The 26,212-nt window shown below is 35.8% G+C and overlaps 1 protein-coding gene across 1 annotated transcript in view; it reads left to right on the top strand.

Annotated features, from left to right (window-relative positions):
• Positions 1 to 26,212, top strand: part of FARP1 (FERM, ARH/RhoGEF and pleckstrin domain protein 1) — an 81,331-nt gene that overhangs the window by 4,855 nt on the left and 50,264 nt on the right. The window contains exons 2-9 of the mRNA XM_029283003.1: positions 15,874 to 15,952; positions 17,338 to 17,435; positions 19,401 to 19,515; positions 19,990 to 20,137; positions 20,398 to 20,493; positions 22,341 to 22,504; positions 23,969 to 24,037; positions 25,022 to 25,097. Of these exons, the coding sequence (XP_029138836.1) occupies positions 15,874 to 15,952; positions 17,338 to 17,435; positions 19,401 to 19,515; positions 19,990 to 20,137; positions 20,398 to 20,493; positions 22,341 to 22,504; positions 23,969 to 24,037; positions 25,022 to 25,097 (845 nt within the window). The remainder of the gene's footprint in view (positions 1 to 15,873; positions 15,953 to 17,337; positions 17,436 to 19,400; positions 19,516 to 19,989; positions 20,138 to 20,397; positions 20,494 to 22,340; positions 22,505 to 23,968; positions 24,038 to 25,021; positions 25,098 to 26,212) is intronic.

The raw sequence follows: 26,212 nt of genomic DNA on the forward strand, positions 1-26,212 counted from the left end.
AAAAAAAAAAAATTTCAATTGGATGTAAATTGAATCAAATTTATTGTTGAGCATAAATATATACATGTGACCTATTGAGAAAGAGAGATTGCAGACCTAGTGACCACTGGACCAGTCCCTGCAGTTTTCTTGGCAATTTTTTCAGAAGTGCTTTGCCATTGCCTTCTTCCTAGGGCTAAGAGAGACACTGATTCCAGGTCATCCAGTTGGCTTTGTGCCTAAGGCAGGACTTAGAACTCATGATTTTCCAGTTTCTAGTCTGGTGCCATAAACCACTATGCCAAACTAACTCTTTGAATGAAGGTTTACAACAGTTGAAATCCAACATATCTGGTTGCCATTAGATGGGCAAGGCTGATAGGCAGATAACTATAAATTTGAACTCTGTTCAGGAATTATTCCAACTTATTTGTTATTATATTATGCAATGTTAGTACGGAAGCAGAATGATAAAATGATTTAATGCTGTTTTAGTAGATGGACGTATATGTATTTATATCAAAAATTATCCAATAGGATAAAATTTAACATAGATACAGCATCTTTCATTGCACTATAGAGATGCTTCAAGTTCAAACTGTTTTACTGTACATATGTTAACATTTGTATGCAAAAGGGATAGTATTGGTTGTCCAAAGAATTCATGAGCATTTATACGAGGCAATTCAGAAATAAGCCTCTGTTTAGTTATCAATGATAGACACTCGCAGATACAGAACTTTGAGTATACGAAACTGCTTCAAAAGTTCTTGAGTGCGTCTAGTGGTGTGCAGGCAAGCATTATTGTGAACCAAGACCATACCAGAAGTGGAGCCATAGAAAATCCCGCCAAATGTGAATATGCCAAAGGAGTACTGCTAGTGAAATTCATGGAGCATGGTTCAACCATCAAGTCAGAAGTCTACTGTGAAACGTTACGAAAACTCAGACGCACCCAAGAATTTTTGAAGCAGTTCCGTTGGGATGTTTTTGATCACCCCATCATAGCCCAGATTTGGCACCGAGCGACTACTACTAAGGAATTTCAAACCTTGTAAGACGTTATGACAAGTGCCTCAATTGGAATGGCGATTATGTTGAAAAGTAATGTAATGTAGTTTTCTAATGTGTATAATAAAAGTTCTGTATCTGCGAGTGTCTGTCATTGCTAACCAAACGGAGGTTTATTTCTGAATTGCCCTCGTATATGAGCCAAGGGTCTTTTTTTGCAAGTGCCAGTCCAGTCCAACTGGAACTGAATCAATTTAGAGTGATTGAAGAAGTGAATCATAGTAAAAACAACATAGCATTATAAATGGGACTTTTTTTTCCAATATTGCTTAGGATTTGGAAGCATAGTATTTCATTCTGTTATTCAGTATTATCTCAAAAGTGCTTTTTTCTTCAAAAAGCAATTGGACTGTTTTTTTCTTGAGGAAGAAGAAGAAAATATTTTGCTTCTCATCCATGAGGAAGAAGAAGAAAACGTTTTCTTCCTTTTCCTCAAGGAAAAAATAGTCCAGTTGCCTTTTGAAGAAAAAAGCACCTTTGAGACAACTATGACCTGGATGACTGACAATCTCCACAGACATTAATTCAGTATTAGCTTCTCACGAGCCATTTCTGCACTACTATACAATAGTAATGCTCTAGGGGTAGCAGCTTGATTTGCCAGCAAGCTGATCTACTCTCAGCTGCTGAGTAAATACACTATTCACAGGGTGACTCAAGGTTGAAAGAGGAGGAGAAGGAGAAGGCAAAAGAACTGCTTTGCAGCTGTTCCCACCCCTCCCCCTTTAGAAGGCAACAACAGGAATGGCACACTTTTTGCAGTTTACTTGAGCATAGTTCAGCTGAGAAAAAACTGGTGGGAGGGATCAAGAAGTAATTAGAGGATGTTTGCATAGTTGCCTAGTAACCACAAGTGATTCAAGTTTATTTTCACCTTCCTAGCCTCTCCAGCATTAACTCTTTCTCAGCACTTGAAAAGTGTTACACCATCATGTCAGACATCCACCAATTTATGCAATAGCTGGAGAAGTACTGTTAGAGTGTTTACTCAAAAGTGTGTTTGACTAAAGACTATAACAGTACAGGTAGTCCTCGAGTTACGACCACAATTGAGCCCAAAATTTATGTTGCTAAGTGAGAAGTTTGTTAAGTGAGTTTTGCCCATTTTATGACTTTTCTTGCCACATTTCTTAAGCGAATCACTACAGTTGTGAAGTTAGCAACATGGTTGTTAAGTGAATCTACCTTCCCCATTGACTTTGCTTGTCAGAAGGTTTGAAAAGGTGATCATATGACTCCAGGACACTGCAACTGTCATAAAAATGAATGTGAATCACATGACCATGGGGATGCTGCAAAGGTCATAAGTGTGAAAATGGTCATAAGTCAAGTTTTTCAATGCCATTGTAACTTCAAACAGTCACTAAATGAACTGTTGTAAGTGGAAGACTACTTGTAGTGTTACAACGTAAGTATCTAATCCTCTTTCAATGCAGGAGGACTTTGCTGGAAGAGCTATATTATGTATAGTTAAGGATGTATAGTTAAGGAACAAGCTATAGTAAAGTATACAGAACATTTTGGTGTTTTTTAATCTTTTCAATCTTTAGATGTGCATCAACCTTGTTTATTTTAAATCTTGGAGGTCTTGAATTTCATATTTGTGTCCTCTAAATATAATTTTAGGTGCTATCAAATAAAACAGTAATGTGAAGCCATGTTAGGAACTGTTGCTTAGCTAGTATTTTTAAAGTCAGTCACAGAAGTAGATTCTATCCATCCATTCTCCTCCAGATGGAGGAGGACAACTGCATTTAAGTTGTAATCAATACATACAGATATTATAACAAAACATCATAAATAATATCTAATTGCAGAAATTACAATAAACAAAATGTTTACATAAATCTGATTATATTTGATAGATCCCGGGAATGCCTAGAGTTCTTGCATAAAATTAAATGTAGCATATCTAATTATTATTGGGTCTTCATGAATGAAATAGGTGAAATTGGGTAGAAAAACTAGCCTTTGTCCTGTTCTCAGAATTAGTGATGGAAGAACGAGGAGGAATAGTCAGCTTTATTTATCAACAATAGTATAGATATGTTGATTAATCTGTCCATAAGATAGACTGGTATATAGGTTTAATGGCCAGAATCCAGGCTGGTATTCATAGGGGTTTTATAACAGAAATCCCTTAAGATTGGGAGGAAATATAAGAAACAAATTCTTCCTCCTCCTCCTCCTTTCTCACAGGAGGGAGGTGGATACTGCATCTTGACCTTGCTATATAATCTGCTTCTGTTTCCTTCTTAGATGGGTACTCTTCCAAAGGCTAAAATCTAATACTGAAAATAGGTTCAATGGGATTAGAAATGTGACTAGGCTAGCATTGTGCTTTGCGCATTTATTCAAAAATAATATGGTATCTGTTCAACAGTGCTTACTCTCATATCAGTATGTAGGAAGTTGCAGTCTAATTTTTTGGTTTGGGCAACAGTTTCATATTCTGAATTTGGGATTGTATAGTTTTCCTCTACTTCAGGGTAGGTTGTTTTGTATATGAAAGGATATTAAACACATTTTAGGATTTTTTTTGTTTTCTTTTTCATAATGGCAGGAAACATTGTTCTCAAAAGAGATTTCAGAAAAAAGGCAGTTTGGGGATTGTGCATATTCCTTGAGTTCCAAAGATTGTCTTTCTGATTGTGTATATTCAGGAGACTCCAAAGAGGCTTAATTTTTATTATTTATTTATCTATTTTTCATTCCGTTTGGTGACCAAAGAAATTCAGACTGACTCTGGGCGACTAGGTTAAAACTAGAAGCCGAATGGCAGACTGATACAGTATTTGCTTAACTGGGACTTGTTTTAGAGTTGCAATAAACTTTATGGAGCACAAATGTTCCAACTCAAAAAGAAAAGGTAATGTAATTTGCCTATTAATAAATATTCTATTCCATAGGACTTCACCCTAGTTTTTATTGTCAAGGTGATCTGTTGTTTACTAACCATATATTTGAATTCTGTGGAATTGAATTGTATTCTCATCTAGTTTCTTAACTTTTAGATGGTTGGTTGCTGTGAAACTTTCAGTTTGAAACAGAGTTTAGAACAGGGAAGTTTTAAAGCTTCTTTCTTACCTGGTGCTTCTTTTGCTATGAAGTGTACCTTCCAGTAGTACTTTGCAGCTGTTCAGGAACAAACTGGAAGTTTTGACTCAAATCTGCCAATAAAATCCATAGTTCAGTCTTCTAACAGACTGGGAAGAAATTATAGTCTGCCTTTCCATTAGGTGCTCAAGGGTACCCATGCATAGCACTCTCTTCTCTCATTTTACCCACAACAACAATTCTGTGATTGCATATGTTGTGACTTTGTGAAAAAAACATTGTTAGGTTCTTTCATGTCCTCAGCAGGTTATTGGGAGGGTGGGGTAGGGAGGTAATAAATGCTACTTCCTCTGACATTTAGACTTCTGTACCAGCCTGATTAGTGAAAAATGGAATGATTGCATGCAGATGAATGGAGTTTGTATCAGCCCCTAAGGGAGAATTCAGAGGTTAGCTCTTATCTCTAACTTATTTTCATGTTTATTGTAGCTGCTCAGATGGTAGAGGCCTTCCTTTTCCATTTCCCAGCAATCTGTAGTTAGTACAAAATATGACATGGTGTCAGTTCTTCCCTCTCATTGCTGTTATTTACAGGAAAAATACACATTCATGATATGAAGCATTACATTTCATTTATACTCTTGCAGCAGATGAGAAGGAAACCAATAAATAAACATATATACATATACACAAATATATATACGCAGAGAGAGAGAGAGAAACACAAACACAAGCATATCAGCAGCAGCTGTGCCATCTCCACTGTATCTTGCTTTATTTATCCTTAGTTCTGTATAGTCAGAGCTCTGTTACTTCCTCTAATAATTTAATTGCTGGGTTTAGGTGACTGCAGTAATCATAGTGGAATCAGTCAAAAGAGAAAATGAGACAAGAGAAAGATAGGCTAAGATCTGAACACAGAAAAATCATTTATGACGTTTGGTCAGGTTATAGACCAGTGATGGCGAACCTTTTAGAGACCGAGTGCCCAAACTGCAACCTAAAACCCACTTATTTATAGCCGGGTGCCGGGTGGGCGTGGCTAACCATTGGGTGGGCATGGCTACGGTGATCACAGCAGACTAGGTGGGTGTGGTCAGGGTGGGTGTGGCCACCTCGATGTTGCTCGTGAGGAGGGATGCCTGTGGGGTCCGGGCAGGGTTGGGGGAGATCCAGGGGATCTCTGGCGGGTGGAGCAATGGGCAGGAGGCTCGTCCAGGGGTGAGGTGAGGGAAGGCGAGGCAGGGGGCATGGCAAAGGTGCCATTGCCACGGGGCAAGGGTAGGCAGGGGCCTGAGCGGCTGCTGCCTAACACCATCAGCCCCCGTACACTTCTGCTAAGTGGCATCTCATAGATGCGTTGAATAAAATTCAGAATACTCTAGTATTCATCCATATGCCCCCATCCTTGTACTGTACACTAACTAAACTGAGGCAGTTATTCCAAGATTTGGCAATCAAAATATTGAAATTATAAATATATGTCATATATATACAGGTGGCCCGCCAAGCGCAGCTGCAGCTTATCACGGAGGGATGAGCTGCTCCTCCTCCGTGAGGCCCTGCCCACCCATAAGCAAGGCGCGGCTGCACTGCTGCGGGGGTGAAGGGGCGCTTCCCTGATGGTGGCTCTGGGCTGGCTGGCCTTAGGCCAGTGATGGCAAACTTTTAGAGACTGCATGTGCTGGGGCGATGGCATGTGCCCACAGAGAGGGCTCAGCGTGCCGCCTCTGGCACACGTACCATAGGTTCGCCACCACTGCCATAGATTGTATAAAATAAACCCACAGCAAATAACACCCAAATTTTTGTCCATCAGATGCATATTGTGGGATAAGAATGAATGAGAAATTTGCAGTGTCTCTTTATACTATGTTTGCTGCGTAGATAAACTGAACTGAATGGCGCTATTATATTATTCCCCTGAAGTTACGGACGATGAAATTGAATCTCAGGTTTTCGTAAAAAAACATTCTGAAACTTGTTTTAGGTTTACTGAAGAAAGAAGGAACGTAGTGTACTTTTGACTAGCTTGGAGGCCAGGGGAATACATTTTTTTCAGTACTGTCAGGAAATGTTGAGGAAAGGGAAAAAACGGTTTGTTTGTTGAAGATGAATATGCTTGTTATAAAATCAGCACTTTTTTGGGGGGGAATGAAATTTAAAAAATAGGTTAATTAAAATTGTACAGGTTGCTTCTTGGAGTGTAACACATTTCATTCCCATTAAGTTGCATAAATGTCACTTCATCTATTAGTGCAGACCATCATGGGAATTTTTATTGATCTCTGTGTCAAAAGAATCACTAACATTACATCCTGATAGGTGAGGCAGCCTGTCTAGAGATGCCAAGTTCTGGGGTACCGTTAAAGGGAGGGAAAAGTCACCTCCAATTGATGTGTTATTTCCTCTGATGACATTAGTGAGTGGCAAGGTTCATTTGATAATTTTTCAAACATCTTTTCAGTCAAAGGCATTTGTGGAGGGGAGTCAAATAAGTCAGGATCAATCCCTCCTTTTGTATGTGCAAACACACCAGCAGACAACCTTGTTTCCTTCTTGTTGGAATGATAAGAATTGGCTAATGATAGTGGGTCTTTTGGGCCTCTTCCTTAATGCTCAGAGGCTCTTAGGAATACATGAGTGTTGTTTTTGTAATCTATCAGGACCACTGTTATTGACCTTACTTGCCATTTCCAAGTAAAAAAGGATGCTTTTGAATATGCTCAGATGAGTAATGGCCTTAATGATGAGACTCATATTGTTACTGGTTCTCCTTATTGTTTAGCAACTGGTGGATAGATGGAGAGAAGTAAAATAGATCCAAACTTTGAAGTAGAGTTGGCCTTTGCATATCACAAGCCTAAGATTTCAAAAATATTTATTATCACTTTTCATGCTAATGATGTAGGGGAAGGACTGGCAGAACCTGGGGGTGGAGTTAAAAGAGGGATCAGCATAGAATCTTTGCATAGCCACAGAGGACTAAGTCCAACCCTCCTTGAATTCCGTTGACCCTTACCTAACTCCTAGCAGGCGCTAACCATTAGTTGAGAAAATTCCTGTGCATAGGTATGAGTAGCAATAAATCAGTATACTTAGACCTTAGTGTGTTTATACATTATACATGAAGTTCCCCCATAATCCATTTATATATTCCCAAATAGCAACCAATATTTTAAATAGAAGTGAGGGAGCTTGATGAAAATAAAGCCAAGGAATCAAAAACTAGACTAAAAAATATTCCAGATTTTTACTTTTCTGTGCTTGTTAAATTATCAATATCTGTACAAGAATGAAATTGAGAAAAAGAGCAGGAAAGAAAAAGTTGTACAATGTCGTTTCTTTAAGAATTAAGGGAACACATTCTCTGAGAAACCAAAATTGGAAACAACAAATCTATGCCATAACTTATACTGAAGAAGCTCAAGATGTTCTGTTGGGCAAAAGAAGAAACAGAAGTGCCAGAACCAAAGTGGGAGAACACTCTGAGTGCATGGTTGCAGAAGTAGGAAAACAGACCATGTTTAAAATAATACCAAAAAAAGCATGCAAATTTTTGTTGTTATGATCATTGGAAAGAATGGAGATGATTCGAACAGGAAAAAAATAGCACAGCACATCATATTAAAATAAATAAATAACAGTTTTAGAGGCACTTTATCAATGCCTATATCTTTTTTAAGTATCGCATTTATACTGCCATTTTAAAAGGTAATTTTACAAAATTCGTAAGAAGTTTTGCTGAAATATAAATGATTCAATAGCTACAAAAAACTTTGCTTACAAAAATCTATCTGAAATTACTTACATTAAAAGCTTCTAGAATATTAAATATTGGTAGTTCAGTCTGATTAACGTTATGATATATTTTCATTTAGAATTCTTTTACTTGAAACAGATGATTAAAAAAAACCTGAAGGTCATGTGTTATATCAACATTACAAGTTTTTTTCCCCTCCAGCTCAATCCTTTCTTTATTAAAAGGTCACATTAAAGAATGTAGCACATACAGTAGCACATACAGTTTAGAGTAGCAGATCATTTGTTTATTGATCCAGAATTTCTTTAGGGTGAGTCAAACTTTGAAAGTACTGTAATAGAGTCTAAAAATGCAATGTGCAATGAAAGAAGAATCAAGATCCTTATTCTAAGAGGGTGTTAAGAAGGGATGGAATGAGGAATGCTGGAGAATGCAGATGAAAAGCAGATGAAAAGCAACCTAGAACTAAGGAGAAACTTCCTGACAGTTAGAACAATTAACCAGTGGAACAACCTGCCTCCAGAAGCGGTGAATGCTCCAACACTGGAAGTTTTTAAGAAGAGACTGGACAGCCATTTGTCTGAAGTGGTATAGGGTTTCCTGCCTGAGCAGGGGGTTGGACTAGATGACCTCCAAGGTCCCTTCCAACTTTATCATCATCATCATCACTACTACTACTACTACTACTACTACTACTACTACTACTACTACTACTATTATTATTATCATCATCATCATCATCATCATCATCATCATCATCATCATCATCTAGCTAATATCCCAAAGAAGCTTTTTTCATGAGGCAAGTAGACTTTCTTGATTTTTCTTTGAAGATGTTTCATTTCTCATCCAAGAAGCTTCTTCAGCTTTGACTGGATGGTGGGGAAAGGAAACATTAAGATGACCATCTAGTCAGAGCTGAAGAAGCTTCTTGGATGAGAAGCGAAACATCTTCAAAGAAAAAACAAGAAAGTCCAGTTGCCTCGTGAAAAAAGCATCTTTGGAATTACTGTGACCTGGATGACTGAGAATCTCCATAGACATTTATCTGTCTAATACTTTGGCTGAAATTCTAAACATAACTGCAGGAAAATAATCAGAACTAAATTCTGGGAATTACATCTGAACAAATTTACATAGGCTTTTATGGTGAATCCTGAAAACCTCAATGTCAGCACTGATACCTCAAGGTTTATATAGGACAGTTTACAATTACATTGTCAACAGGCTTATCTGAAATGGAAATTTATGTTTTCCAAAACAAAAAACAAAAAGAGTTGGGAGAAGAGATAAAAATATGCTAAAATTCAGATTTATAGTGAGGGGGGGAAATCTAGAATCTCTTTCATGGTTATTGTTGCAATTGTTCCCTTTTTATCAGTGTGTGTGTGTGTGTGTGTGTGTGTGTGTGTGTGTAAATTTCAAACTTAGAAATTAGTTGTACCTTTCCCTCCTGTTTCTTAAAGGGAAAATAGCTACCTAGCAGCTAAAGAACTAAATGGAAGAGTATGCAGCTAGCTTACCTGGTGCCTTCCTCTCCACTCTTCAAATAACTCATTCTACTATAAAGTAAAGCAGAGACACCATAGGGCCTTCAATACTTTGACATTCACCTAAAAATAGACTGTGCACAGGAAAACATGATTTTGTTATCTACTCACCTATATGTGAGAAGACAAAATAAATTGAATTTGAAATGGATTTTTAATGTGGGTTTTTCATTTTTGCATATAATATATAATATTTGTTCTTCAATACAGCAAAGAGCTCCCGGAAAGATTTTATTGGATGCAGTCTGCAACCATCTGAATCTTGTTGAAGGTGATTATTTTGGCCTTGAGTTTCTGGATCATAAGAAGGTCATGGTATGTAAAGATATTTTGCCTAAATCATCTCTCCCATGATATCATTTTATAATCTTTTCACGCTCTTAAAAGTTTGCCACTTCCTATCTGCCTTAAAATATTTTCTAGTTTTCTCACTTGAAAGCAAAGAAGATATGCAAGAGCATATGAGTAAACATTGTTTCCTAGTTACGTGATGATAATGAAAGTTATAGACAAAATTTATCTAAAATAGACAGTGTAATCGCAGCTTTCCATCAAACACATCACAATTAATCAATCACAAATGTGCAATATGCTTGTCCATAAATAATATACACAGCAGTAGAGTAAAACATATTGTTATAGATATAGAATTTACACTTCTGTTTTACTAAAATGTGTGCACATATCTATTGGACAGTTTTTTTTATTATTATTTCAAGAACAAAAATCCAGTCTTGATGGAAATATAATTAATCATGGACTGAGTGATAGCTATCCAGTTCATTATGTTTAACATTATGAAAATAACATGTGTTCGTCCTTTTCTTCCTCTCTTCTACTGAAAACAAATCTGTTGTACCTTGGCAACTGTTCTGTATTTTAAGCTTTTGTAAAAGAGGGTCACTTGCTACTACAGAGGAGTGTAATCTGTGCAGTTTTCTTTCTGAGTTTATCATCTCTGTGCCAGAAATAACATGGTAAAGCCTTCTACTCCTGTGTTGGGTATCCATGCAATTGTAACTGGGTTATATTTTAGTCATTCTTTCCAGAAATTTGGCCATGCACACATTTTTCAGCGTGCCAAGTGTGAAGTTCAAAACATAACGTTAATAGAATGCCAAGAAACACCAAGATCTGTTTTTTTAAAATAAAAAAACACCTAAAACTGTTTTTTCACATATGAATATAAATGACTAAGACATGGAAGTTTTTATTGGTGAACAAAAACAATTTTAAATTGTTTTTTTCCTCAAAATAATCAAAATGCATTAATGGTCTAAAACTTACACACAATATATTATTGTTGTTGTTGTTGTTGTTGTGAGTCCTGAGGCTATTTTTCTGAAATGAGGATATATGCTTTTAACTTGGTATAACAAAGAGCTATTCAAATTTAACGTGAATAAATGTATGATTCTTTCAAGCCCTCTTGTTCAAGACAAAAGTGAGATTTCTTTTTGTGAGAAAAAAGTTTGCCCTTTTACTATCTAGGAGTTAAACATATTTAACTCTGTGGGAATCTCTCTGTGTGTGTATTGCATCCACAAATACATTAGTATGAATGCAATATACGGTGGTGTTTAAAAGTTAAAACTCGTTGAATTTTCAATATTTCTCTATAAATATGATGTGAAAATGATCTGTTCTTCACACAAGTATTAAAAATAAATAATACCAAATTAAACAAATGAGTCAAAAACATTATATTTGTTCATTTATTTATTAAAAATATGATCCAAAGATATATATTTTTGTGTGGCAAAAGTATGTCAACCTCTTGGAATATCAGCTTATTTGAAGGAGAAATTAGTATTTTATTTATTTATTTATTGTAAACATTTTATTAATTTTCTAATTTTACAATCATAAATACTTAATAAATGTGTTGTCTGGGTCCATTGGTAATTCAGTGGTGCATATTAACTTTCTCAGTCTAGTTCCAATACTACACCATCCAGTGTTTCTTTGGTCCTCTCTTCTTCCGGTCGTATGCATTTTTCCACACTGGGCAAATACAATTCTTGTTACTGTTAATACAGATACAACTAAATATAGACATCTTCATTGCATTTTTCTGATATTATACATAATATCAATGTCAGTTTATAATTTTTCTAGCCAAAACATATCTCTATTGCATTTGCACTTAAAATCCATTTGTTCCATCTGTATCCTGTTTTTCCCACTCAAAAGTTCTCATTAGTGCTTATTTCCTTTGGTTGTCAGCAGCTTCTGACTGTCTACACGAATGTAGCCAGTCTTCCCCCCCCCCCCGTCAGTTTGGAGAGCTTCCTCGGATCAAACAGAAGGGCCACCGCCCTTCCGTGATCAACAAGGGTCCCCTCCTTCATCGCCTCTTTGGAGCGACTTTTGACCCTTTTTAGGGTCCCCAGCGGGGCAAAATCGAACACGGAAGATGGAGCCCTGTCTTCCTGGGTCCGTCACACCGTGATGTCAAACCAGAAGTTGAGAAATTAGTATTTTAATCAAATGACAATTACCTGATGATAATCAGGTATGAGTGTGGGAGATTCTGCCTTATTTAAAGAACAGAATTCTGGGTGTTTACTATCAGACTGCTCTTCACCACACTGGTTTGTGGAGTGTGTCATGGCTTGAACAATGAACATTTCTTGAGACCTCCAAAATATCCTGGTTGATGCTCATCAGATTAGAAAAGATTTCCAGAGAGTTTGAACTCCACCAGTCCACTGTCATGCTGATTGTGTAAAAAGGGAGACAATTCAACATCATTGTAATAACTCCGAGATGTTTTCAAGAGCCCAGGTAATGTCTAAAAACTAGAAATTTTGGCTTGTTGTGTTTGGTGAAAGACAAATACTGCATTCCAGCAGGAGAACCTTAGCCCATTTGTGATGGGATAAGTATCATTTGTGATGGGATAAGTATCCCATTTGTGATGGGATAAATATCATGGCCTGTAAACCAAGAGGAAACTTTGAACTTTGAATTCTGAATTGTTCCAACCAATTCTACAGGATGTTTGTAATCTGAAGCTCAAGAAGAAGTGGGTCATTCAGGAAGACAGTAACCCAAAACACACAAGTTATATAACCAACGAAGCAGAAGAAAGTTAATGTTTTGGAATGCCAAGTCAAAGTCCTGATTTTAATAATCCTAGAGAAATATTGTTGAAGGACCTGAAGCAGGCAATTCATGCAAGGAAACCCACCAACATTTCAGAGTTGAATCTAAAATTCCTCCAGATCAATGAAGGACCAATCGAGTATTATTAGAAACTTTTAGTTGAAGTTATTGATGTCCAAAGGGGAGCACAGTTACTAAAAGCAAAGGTTTACATTATTCAACACATCTATATGCAACTTTGGATCATTTTCCTCAATAAATAAACGAACAAGTAAAATGTTTTTGACTCATTTGTTTAATTAGGTTCTCTTTATTTAATTTTACTATTTGTGTGGATAACAGTTCATGCTATAATTAGTTTGGTGGGGTTTTTGGCAAGATATCACTATTGTTAACACGTTTTTTTCCTCTAAAAATTCAGTTTAGTACAGTTTATATCCTACTATGTGTATGATTACTCCTTGAGTTTGTAATCCACATTTGTGTCTCCTGTCCTGATTGCATTCTGTCCAATGAAATTAGCTGTCTTCTCCTTCATATTAAAATAGGGCTATGAAATCTAACTTAGAAAAAACTACAATGATTGCCGAATGCAATATCTATTGATCATCCGAATTTATACAGTTCAGATCTGGTAAAATGATGCAATCTAGGAATGATTGGGTTAGAAATTAGCTCTGTTTTTTGTTTTAGCTGCATCAGTGATTGTATCCTTTCTTTTCCCCCAGGTTTGGCTGGATCTTTTGAAACCTATCATAAAACAAATCAAAAGTATGTGTTGACAGTTTTCTTTTGGTGCAAATATAGGTCTAGTTTCAGATGATACTTAACCTTCCCTGATTTTATTTGAACTATTAAATGTATAGACAAAATAATATGTATAATTGAATTTTACATGCATAGGCCATATTTGCCCTGACTATAAATGTTTGAGAATGTTGGAGCTATAAAAAATGTTCCAAATAAAGAAGATTAGATGCACCTGTCCTCTCAGCAGATGGTTAGGACAAAGAGTGTCAGTTAACACCAGAATTTATTTGATTTAGAACAGAAAAAAATGTTATTTTTGAATACTGTATATTTATTGGACCTCACCTTCTGTCTTTCTGCCTACTATTACAGCATACAAACTTAGGCGAGGTTTACTTCTAGTAATATCTTTACTAAACCAGTCCTGAATAACAGTAGTGAAACAAGTTTGTTAATTGTACATTTTCCTTTTAATCACTTAAATATTTCGTTCAGGAACTAAGTAGTCTGCATTTTTTGAGCAGAGCATTTTTTGTCTATGTAGATTACAGGAGAAGAAAAAGTATAAATAGCATATTGGCCAAAACGAAATTTGACATATTTTCTCATACAGTGGAAATATTCCTTATTCCCACAAGGAATAATGCAGCGAATCACAAAGCAGCCGACACTGACAAATTCTAACTTGTGCATTGAGTACCAAGCAAGCAATGAGTACTGGGACAAAATTTTCTCATCAAAATGCATTGAGTACCAAATTCTATGATTTTCAAAGCAATTGAATACCACTGTACTACTACCTTGGAATTTAATATTTTATGGAATTCTCATATAAAGTGCTAAGGTTAAAAGACCAAACCAAAGGGGAAGAATACAAGATGATTATTAGTTATTAAGGACCATGTTAGGACCAAAGAATGAGGCTTACAAATACCTGATTAACTAAATGGTTTTCAAAATAGAATATTGATGGTCATATTAGGGGCCACAGCTAACTATTTATTTGAGTAAGGTTTATATAAGGTTATAAAAAATATTTGGCTAGGGCTAAAATTAATACTCATGCCTGAATATAAGTAACCTAGATTATGCTGTAGTCAAAAATTGCCTATATCCATAAAAAAGAGTTCAATTTGGCACAATTCTCAAACAAACTTCAAAATTTTATTCTTAAAGTAATAATGATGATGATGATGATGATGATGATGATGATGATGATGATGATGATGATAAAGTTGGAAGGGACCTCAGAGGTCATCTAGTCCAACCTCCTGCTCAGGCAGGAAACCCTATACCATTTCAAACAAATGGCTGTCCAGTTTCTTCTTAAAAAATTCCAGTGTTGGCACATTCACCACTTCTGGAGGCAGGTTGTTCCACTGGTTAATTGTTCTAACTGTCAGGAAGTTTCTCCTTAGTTCTAGGTTGCTTCTCTCTTTGGTTAGTTTCCACCCATTGCTTCTTGTCCTGCCTTCAGGTGCTTTGGAGAATAGCCTGACTCCCTCTTCTTTGTGGCAGCCCCTAAGATATTGGAACACTGCTATCATGTCCCCCCTCGTCCTTCTCTTCGTTAAACTAGACATACCCAATTCCATCAATCGTTCCTTATGTATTTTAGCCTCCAGTCCCCTAATCATCTTTGTTGCTCTTCTCTGTACTCTTTCTAGAGTCTCAACATCTTTTTTACATCGTGGTGACCAAAACATATTTCTTCCCACGTAAACTAATATGAGAAAAATGTGACTTCATACAAAGAATCAGAGAAATAAATCTTCCTTGAGTAAAACAGAGATAGCTCCTCTGTCTAAAGTTTGAAAGAAAAAACAGAGACTGAAGTTCATGTTTCTATATTAGACATTTATGATTTATGAAAAATGTATACAAATACTAGATATCAGATGATCCCATTAGCTGCATTACAGGGGAGATACAGTATATAAAAATGTCTTACCACTTACATTTTTGTTTTAATACTAAGTCAATTAAAGTGTAATGGCTAAAGCACAAGACTCCCACAACAAATGGAAGACTATAGGTTCTAATCCCCTTTTAGACAGGAAACTAACTGGATGACTTTGGGCCATCATACTGTATCAGCCATAGGAAGAAGAAGGTAATGCAAATCTCCTCTGGCCATTTGGCCAGAAAAACTGCAGGAACCTGTCCAGGAAGTTACCAGGAGTCAAGAATGTCTTGAAGCAATAAAACCCTAACCATTAGAACATATTTTTAAGATATTACAAATTATCTTTTTGATTATTAAAAATCTCAAAAATCAGAGATTAGTATTTGCAAGATAATTTCATATAAATTGGTTTGCCCTTCAAAAAATTGACTTGTTTTTTCAAGTAAGATTCTAGGATTATTAAGACAGTGGCTACATTTCTTTTGCTCTCTCCATTTCAGTCTGAGACGTAGTTTGGTTTAGTCAATATTACATTTGATTTTGCATTGGTTAACCTTTTACTAATATTACATAGTTTATATTATTCAGTCACTTCTAAAGACATACTATGGATGAAATAATTTTATGCAATATATGTAAACAATAAATTCATGACTTTTGTCACTGCTGTCCTTCATTTTGTCTCTTAGGACCTAAGCATGTCATTCTAAAATTTGTGGTAAAATTCTTCCCACCTGATCATGCTCAGCTACAAGAAGAATTAACAAGGTTGGTGTAAGCATCCATTTTATGTTCCTCTTCATCAACAAAACAAGAATGAAAATATTCATACCAAATTTTAAAATAAACCATTTTAAAGTGAGGTCAGGAGTTTACTTGAAAGGATTCCAGGCTTTCGAATGACTGATCTAAAATTTGGTTTAATTTGTTCTGTTGTTATAATCAGATTTATTTTTTAACTGGGAATAGAGCTGATTTTTATTTCCGTAGCCCAGTATCCTCATATTTTAAAATGAATTGTCAGTACTTGCTAATATTATAATTTAATCCATAATTGTTTATTTTATATTGCTGTTACCCAGCATGCTAGATTAGTCACTGGCATCTGAAGAGTAGTTAATTGGGAAAGGCTGCTCTTATCTGTATGCATTCACTGAGGCTTTTATCCCCACTGATTTTTTCCGTCCCTTTTCCTACCCCTAGTTTCCCATGTTTTAAGTAACCTTCTGCTGAATAATGTCTGTCCACAGCTGTGTCCATTCTCTCACTCTCTGCATAGAGAAATCAGCAGAGCTTGAGAGATGGCAAGGAGATTTCCTATTCCTCTCAAAATCAACAGAGTGATTGTACTAAGACAGGGGTAGGCAACCTCGGCTCTTTTATGACTCATGGACTTCAGCTCCCAGAATTCCTGAGTCAGCTATGCTGACTCAGGAATTCTGGGAGTTGAAGTCCATGAGTCATAAAAGAGCCGAGGTTGCCTACCCCTGTACTAAGATATTCCTTGCCGAATCTTTGGATCTTGTGACATCTTTCAAAAAAAATACTTAAGTCAAATGGTGTTCTCTAATAACAATGAAAAGACAGTTTTTTTCATGATGCAAAAATGAAACTTGTACTTCATCATTGACTGAAGTACCTGGTCGTATTTTCCCCTCCTCTAATAGGGCTAAATTGATGGTCACAGTAGTGAAATTAATAATCTAGGGTGCTTATAATTTGTAAAAACATTTTGTGAAGTTTGTTGTGCAAAAAATGTTTTGGTTATAGTTACAGTTCTTGTAAGGATAAATTTGTGTTATATGAACAATATGCACATTCAGAATTACAAATAATCACATAAAAATTAAATATTGAGAAATGGACACTTTAAAAAAGTTTACACAAAAAATGGGGAAAAGCTTGACTGGACACCACAAATATTCTAATAGTGTCAGCAGTGAGACTTCCATAAAAAAGATTTCAAGGTGCTAGAATCAAAAAGATACAGGCACACTTTATATGTAAATAATGTATCAGGTTCTCAGAGAAAGAACCCACCTGATAACCCTAATGTATGGGCAAGTTGTTAGTAAGAGATGTGTAATCATTTTGATTTTATGAACACTCCATAAAAGCATTAGTAATATTTTCTGTTTTATGTGCCTTTTCAGGTACTTATTTGCATTGCAAGTTAAACAGGATTTAGCACAAGGAAGACTAACCTGTAATGACACTAGTGCTGCTCTTTTAATATCACATATTGTACAATGTAAGTAAAGCGTTTTCATCTTTTACCTTCTGCATTTTGAACAGTGTGATATTAGGCAACATTTTCTATAGTTTACAAAGCTGAAAATAAAGCTGTTCCCAGAAGTTTATTTTTTTTCTTTCCTGTATTCTTGTATCTCAGATACTATGCAATATTTACCTAAAATATTTGTACAGTGGTAGTTCCGCAATGTCTATGTTTAGAGGGGGAAAACTAGCAATTTCTAATAAACTGTTTCCTTGTTTATTTTCAGAGTTACATTTGTTGACATTCTAAAATCACTGACTATCCCCATAACATTAAGGGCTGAAGCTGTAAAAGTGGGACTACACTCAATCTTTAAAAATAGGATGCAAAATAACAATTGGGGAATGTACTGTATAACTCCCTTAGCCAAATCCCAGCTTTTTCTTATGGGTGCTTACTTACGGTATATATTTTTTTTAAAAAAGTTGTTTCATTCTTTTCTTTGAAGTGGTCTGAAAGATTAGTTGCTTTGCATTTAGATATGCCAAGTGTAAGCCCAAACAGGAGCTACTGGAAATAATCAAATAAAAAACATTTCAGTGTTCCTGGCAAAAAATCTGTTGTATTATAAAATAGAATTTTAGATTAATTTCATTGCCTGAATGCAGATCAGATGGCCGCTACAAATAGAATCAGCACAGCTACTGTATATGTATGTATTTTTTTTGAAGCCCAGAACAATAGATGACATGCTGAAATAGTATGCTGAAGAAAACTCTGTGATTTCACTTTCCAAGTCTTCTATCTCCATATTCCAAGTATCCCAATCCATGAAAAATTGAATTGACACATGGAAATCCATCCTCCTTTTCTAACAATTTTAAAACTCTGGAGATCAATTCTATTGGGATTAATGAAACAAAGTGAAAAATAAACTACATGAGGTGCTGGGAATCAAAATCCTCCTACAAAAGAACCAGTAATTCTTCAGTTTACTGAAAATGTAAAGGACGAAGAACAATGTTGGTCATCTAAATGATCTGAAACTCAAGACTTCGGACATTTTAGAAAGTAATCTTGCTTTTCAGAATGACATTAGCAACAGAATTGGCTTTCAAAAAATGGTTCTGGTTGGCAAGAAGATTTTACCTATTATACCTGATATCATATTTATTGATAGATTTTATCAGATTTTATCTATTGTACCTGTCTGATATACTTATTAGTTACGCATGCAAATTAAAATGATATTTCTCAAGTACATAACACAGTACCATTCTTAAAAATCCTATATACTTGTGATAATTTTGTCAATGAACAAAGAGGATTTAAATATCTGACAGCATATGATTTCCATAAACACATGATCAAATGATATTCTTTTTTATGTAGAAAAGATTGTCTATTTAAATTTCTGTATTGTTTGTAAGCTTACCAATCCATAATGACGTGAATTTCCCAAAAGATTTCCCTTTATAATAATTGTTGGTCTACATTGAATCAAGCCTTGTGTGGTGTCTTAAGTGTCTAAGTCTAAGATAACAGGTTAACCACTGATAGCTAGTAATTACAATAAGAGTTTCAAATGGAAATCTTCAAGATGTGTCTTAATCATATCTGATGATATCCACTGAAACTCTAAATGTTGTAAGAAATCAAAAGGACTTGGGGCATTATGGTGGTTATGGTGTATGTTTGAGTGTGTGTGTTTGTCCGTGTCCATTTGAAACAAGTTGTAATAGGTGTAGAATTTTTTTTTATTTCCTAAATTCATGACAACTGCAGTTGCCCAGTATTTTATCTATGTGTTTTCACACCTTCACATGAAAAATACATTGTGCCATCTTGAAAATAAAAATTGAACACTCTGGAGGGACAACTATTGAGCTAACTACAATATATTGCTAATCTTCCTAGAATCAGGATGATTTATATCTTCCAGTGGAAGTCTCCTCCCCAAATCTAGATTTTTATTCATTGAGTATTTTTTTCCTTTAGCTGAAATTGGGGATTTTGATGAAACCATTGATCATGAACACTTAGCAAAAAACAAATATATACCTCAACAAGAAGCTTTAGAAGACAAAATAATGGAATTTCATCATAATCATATGTAAGTACATTGTACTTAAGCATGACTATTGCATGATGTTGGAATGCCAATGATATTTTATTTTAATTATAAAATAAGTCTGAGAAAGATAAAAGGAGGAGGAGATCTGGATATGATTATATATCAAATAGGAAGAGTAATACAAAATATTTGCATTATTGATGAAGAACCTTTTTGTAAAGTTAGAAATAAATATCTTCCAAATTTGGAAGAAGCATTAGGTTGCTTTGCAGAAGAGCGGGAAGACAAGGTGATTATGCTTCTGGTTTATTGCTCTTATATATGAAACTCTCCACTCTGTTAAATGGTATATTCTAGTGGATATTGTATTAGACAATATGACTTATAAAGTTAATTTCTGTCTTACAATGAATAACAGAGCTTGTTTGAGGCGGAAACAGTATTTCCTTGGAAAGCCAGGTTCTTCAAAACTACTTTCATTTAACCTTGTGAAATGCATTATAACTCCTTCAGTGGTCAGACACCAGCAGAGTCCGATTTCCAGCTGCTTGAAATTGCCCGTCGTTTGGAAATGTATGGAATGCGGTTGCATCCAGCTAAGGACAGAGAAGGAACTAAGATCAATCTAGGAGTGGCTCATACAGGCATTCTGGTGTTTCAGGTGCGTAAGTGGTTCTACTTTGCAATCCAAATTGCAAACAACAAAGGTTGGGTTGTTGTGACTATTTCTCCAGATCATAAATCACTGGTAAAATTTGTGGTAGAAGTAAGATAAGCCATGTCTTTGTTAATTTGGCATGGTTAACAAGATCCAATAGCCATCTACAAGGGGATTTATTATTATTTTTTTGTTTGATATGGGACAGTAATGCAAACTGACTATCAAATACCTTATTTTACTTCATTATGTATCATTATTAGGGTTATACGAAGATAAATGCATTCAACTGGTCTAAAGTTCGGAAACTCAGCTTTAAGAGGAAGCGTTTTCTTATTAAACTACGGCCAGATGTAAATGTAAGTCTCTGAAAGGGCAGACCCTCTGGGGATTTTAGTAATTTAGGATACTTTTCATTACTTCCTTAAATTACGTCCTCATTTATTCCTGGCATATTTCTATGCCCCACGTTTCTCTCCAGATCACAAAGGTGCAAGGCAAGAGTAACTTAAAAAGGCACTGTTTTCCAGGTCAACTTTCTGCCTTCCAACTGCTATTTCACCCTGGCAACACTCATTATGCCCATGTCCAGTTCATTCTCAAGTACAAGGCAGAAATTACAATCTGACTCCCAATTGCAAAGCACATATTTTTGTCATAAAGGACAATAGAATGCCTATTTCACAGGTGAGAAATTGTTAATAGTGCAGAAAAATACACAAGCAAAGCAACACACAACCTTCATTTTTAAAAATATGATTGTCCTTCAGAATAAGCACAACACAGAATAAAAGCCAGTACAATCCTAAATTGCATTAAAGAGGGATTCAATCAAGATCATGTGAAATACTAATACCACTCTATAAAGCCACACCTTTAATACTGTAACCAATTTTGGTCTCCACACTATAAAAAAGACGTTGAGACTTTGGAGAGAGTGCAGAGAAGAGCAACAAGGATGATTAAGGGACTGGAGGCTGAAACATAAGAAGAATGGTTACAGGAACTGGGCATGGCTAGTCTAGTGAAGAGAAGGACCAAGGGAGACATGTTAGCAATGTTCCAATATTTGAGGGGCTGTCACAGAGAGGAGGGGGTCAACCTATTTTCCAAAGCACCTGAATGCCAGACAAGGAATAACAGATGGAAACTGATCAAAGCGAGATTCAACCTGGGAATAAGGAGAAATTTTCTGACAGTAAGAACAATCAACCAATGGAACAGATTGCCTCCAGATGTTGTTGTGCTTCATCACTGGAGACTTTCAAGAAGAAACTGGACTGCCATCTGTTAGAAATGATGTAGGGACTCCTGCTTGGGCAGGGGGTTGGACTAGATGACTTACAAGGTCCCTTCCAACTCTGTGTATTCTATTCTATTCCATTCCATTCCATTAGCAATTACCTCACAGGTGGAAAAAAACTATGCCACACCAACTCACAACAAAGCAAATTACAGAAATACATTAGCTACACAATCACATACAACTAATCCCAGGCACCTAACAGGAATATTCCTTCTCTTCCTCCCAAGAAGCAAGCATGGCCTTAAAATGAAAGAAAAAAATATGAACAAAATAAAGCTAGGCATCAGTCTTTAAAAAAACTGCAATAAATGAAATATACAACATACATAAACACAAGGCCAAACATATAGATGCAAAATAGTCCTTTATTGCTGCTGGGATTTTGGGAGAATCTAACAAAAGAATTTGAGGTAGAACAAATTTAGAATTGACAAAAAAAGTAGTAATCTCTTCACACCTCTGCAAAACTGTATCAGGGGAAGATGGCTTTAGCCAGTAATTAAACTTACAAAGCATTGCTTTAAAGAAATGAAAGTGGTCATGTTAATATTGTTGGGCATTGCACAAAATATTCCTTTAAAATTCGCATGTCAAGAAAATTCCTGTCTATTCTGCTTTTCACCCAAAAAACAGGAATAATATATTATTTCATCTGGGTCTTGTCTGGATGCTATCTACACTTAGGAGGAAAACAAGCATAGATCCAAAGAATCAGTCTCATGACACATAATTATAAAGGTTTTCATTTTCATTGCCGACAAAATATATTACATCTTCAAGTAAACGAGACAGCCAAAGGGAAAATGCTCATTTCAAAAGAAAAAAAAAACCTCTCTCTCTTTGATATGTTTTTATTCCTTTTCTTTTTCCAATACTAAACCTAGTTTAATTATTTTTCAGAGTAACTTCCAGGACACATTGGAATTTCTAATGGCTAGTCGGGATTTGTGCAAGGCGTTTTGGAAAATTTGTGTAGAACACCATGCCTTCTTCAGGCTGTTTGAGGAACCCAAACCCAAACCTAAACCTGTTCTTTTTACCAGAGGTTCATCTTTTAGGTTCAGGTAGGATTTTGTTTTTCATTACCATAATCATGAAATAGTTTGTTCATTCCTTTTGAGAGAGAATGGGTTGATTCAAATATAATGCTCTTTCCCAACAACCTTTGTTAAATTTTAATATTCAAACTAACTTTTCCCCAAGTTGACTTAAATCTACTAGGACTGCTACAGGTTACCAGATTCATAAACTATTTCAGAGTTTTTCCAGAGCAAAATGAAACCACAAAGGCAATAGCGACTGGAATTTCCATCACTAAGTGACACTTTTATAAAACACAACATCACATGGCTGCCTCACTTAGCAATGACAATTCCAGAGCTTCCAGTTGCCATTGTTAAGCAAATCCCACACTATGAGTAAATGAGGATGTCATGTGGTCGCCATTTGCTTCCCCATTGACTTTGCTTATAGAGTCAGCAAAGAACATCACAACTGGCAGCCACGTGACCACAGGAAGTTCTGATGGCCAGAACTTCAAGGACCATTGTAAGCATCACTTGTTTAATGCCATTGTAAATTTGAATGGTTTCTGAACAAGCGCTTGTTAAATAGGTATATTGTATATACTCAAGGATAAATCGAGAATTTTAGGAGCCAAAATAGACCCCCAATTGGATTCGGTTTATTCATGAGTATATATGGTAATACCTTTCATAAATACTTGTACACTCCATATATATTTGCATGTAAGCCCATCCATGACTAAGCAGACCCTCAGAGTACCATGGAAAAAATGTGATGAGCTTATCCATAGGTGATTGCATTTTTCATGGTATTTTGGTTAAAAAATTGAGGGTCAGTTTATCCATAAATGGATTTATATGTGAGCATATGTGTTACATCATGATGTTATCACAGAAATATGGTAATTATGTGCTTGCATAATGAAGTTTGATGTAAGATTGCAAGTTGTAACATTTGTACTAATGTCATGATGCACATTCCATCTTTGTCCCACCTCGCCATCAACTGGATACCAGTAGATGTGCAGATGCTTCTCTCTGCCTCATTAAATCCATGGTGATAACAAACCTTTTCTTGGGGTAATTTGCAGAATAATAAATGTAAAAAACAAAATAATTGTCAAACTACTGGAATTTACAATATATAGTACTGTTGCCAATCTCAATATTTTTTGCAATATTTGGTTTTTGTTTTCTCCATCTCCTTAGAAAGCTTATGAGCTCCCTAGGGATGTAGCCAAAGGATTGCATTTAACATTAAGGCACTCAGTTGTTGCCAGTGCTACAAATAATATAATTAATATTTCAGCCTCTTAAAGATCATAAAACCAGTAGATTTTCTAATAGTATTTTTAGAGTAGTTGACTTAACAGCACAGAGGCTATTTTCAGAGCCATGATTAGGATGATAACAATGTTGTTAGTTATTAATTTTCTGTTTCTTATAATTGTTTCTTTCTCTCCCTCCTTCCCTTTCTCTCTCTCCCTCCTTCCTTCCCCTTAGTGGCCGTACTCAGAAGCAAGTCCTTGACTATGTTAAAGAAGGAGGACATAAAAAAGTGCAATTTGAGAGGTTTGAGATACTTTTGATGATGATGACGGTGATGATGATGATATATCATTTGTTTTTAAGATCTTTCTCTTGTTCAGGATTTTTCTTAGTTAGTCACATGATAGCTAGAAGCAGTTGGGATAAAAGTTGGTTGCACATTTGCTGAAAGAAAAGTAACCATGAATGCAGGAAAAGCAAAGCGTTGCATATTTTTTCCCATCCAGAAGCCTTTAGCTACTTGTTCTTCTAGCAGAAATAGTGGTATTTTGACTCTGAGAATATTTGTTCAGTGACTAATTGTATTGCTCTTTGTCCCCTTTGTTTGAGTAAATAGTTCCAACTTGCCAGCTCCTGCATGTTATCTTTTTATTAGAATCACCTCTTCTGAAACTTTTAGCCAGCATAGTGGTTCTGCTGGGAGACCTCTGACTTGGCTGGCAGAGAATTATGCTAAGAGCAGAAGAGGTTTTCTGTCCAAAGAAGGTAGCTCTGATGACAGATGTTCCAAAACACTCTTTGGATTATACTGTTACTAATGTTTAATGTTTTTCTGCTTTAAAAAAAATCAATTTAACTACTAGTGGTGAAATGTTAGACAATAGTAGAGTGGGTTTTGGCATGCCATTGCCAAATCTATTTCCAAAGCCCTCTGTAACATGATGAGTTAAATCTTGATTTTAGCAACATTCTAAGTCAGATTTTGGAATCAGAGGTCCTCCTTTTCTTAAGTTTTTGTAATATGTTAGTGAAGTATGCATATATCACCATAATGACACACCCCAAAAGCAATATGTTTATTTGAAACACCCCAAAAACAATATGTTTTTGTTTTCCATAATTACTACAAGAGTTAAGGAAATTGAGGAGTTGGGTGCAAACATTTTTAATTTTTAATTAATTTTGTTGGATAATTTTATAGTCCGCCTTTCTTCCAAAAGCTCAAGGCAACACCCGTGACTGTCCCTGTGACTGTCCCTGCTTCAATGGTTCTTTTTCTCTCCACAGAAAACACAGCAAGATCCATTCTGTTAGGAGTCTGACTCCAAAATCTACAGAGCAACTTTCTGTGGTGCCAAAACAAGTCAGTTATTTTTCATGCTTTTGCTAACTAAAAATCCAAATGCTGTTTTGTTCTTTGTTGTGTACTGTTATTTAAGGAGTGCAAACAAATTGCTTGAAAGAACAGTATACTTCCCTCTGGTTTGGAATGCTGCTGAACAAATGGAAAATGCAAGCAGACAGAAAAGATTTAACTTCAATAAGAGCTTTACCAATAAAAATACTGGAACTGAGTATTTAGCAAATTCACACAAATCTGGGAGGTCTAACAGGGGCAGGGGTGTGTGGCATTGTTTGTAAGGACAAAGAAGAAGAGGAGATGTAGACACATTCCCAAAGGAAGTTGACCAAAATCAATCTTGAAGAATTGTTTAAACAAATGAGGTCTAAATAAATACAGTTGAAACATTGTGTACAAAGTAATGTAAATGCTTGGAAATTGATGTTGGGGAAAGAATAGATCAAAAAGATAATAAAAACGTCAAGAATAAGCAATGATGACAAATTAAACGAAAGAGAAAGTATGTCAAATCTGTTCACTAATAAGAGGATGTGCCATTGCTCAGAGACTAAGCAACAATGATGAGATACTTTAAGTGAAACATACTTATTTTTTACTTCTCTATCTTCAGCTCTTCTTAAATCATTGCAACCGAGGCAAATAATAGGAATGTGAGCTCAAGATTCACTCACTTTTAAAACAGAACAAATGATCCCTGAATCTCATCCTCTTTCTTAAATCCTTCCTTTCCCTTTCATTCTCCTACTCCCAACCCCAGTTCATTCTTTTCTGTGCCATGCAATTTTATGGAAGCGGGTTTTTTTTGTTATGGCATTGCTTTTGACAGCTTCATGAAAGGGTTTCATTTGAACTGGGATAGATTGAGTCATTTGCTGTATTGGAATTTTCTGTCAGTGTTTTCAGTTATCGTCATCTGTTTTCTGGTTTGGTCCTTGCTTGAACCAAAGCTTACCCCTAAAGCCCACAAACAGGATGTGTGAGAGATTGCATTCACCCATTCATGCTGCAATGAGACCTGTTGCTTCTGCTCTGGATTAATATAAAACCATTGTTGCTCGCTCTCTCTCTCTCTCTCTCTCTCTCTCTCTCTCTCTCTCTCTCTCTCTCTCTCTCTC

This window comes from Protobothrops mucrosquamatus, unplaced genomic scaffold, assembly GCF_001527695.2.
Source record: "Protobothrops mucrosquamatus isolate PMUCROS unplaced genomic scaffold, P.Mucros_1.0 scaffold_35, whole genome shotgun sequence".
Classification (NCBI taxonomy): domain Eukaryota; kingdom Metazoa; phylum Chordata; class Lepidosauria; order Squamata; family Viperidae; genus Protobothrops; species Protobothrops mucrosquamatus.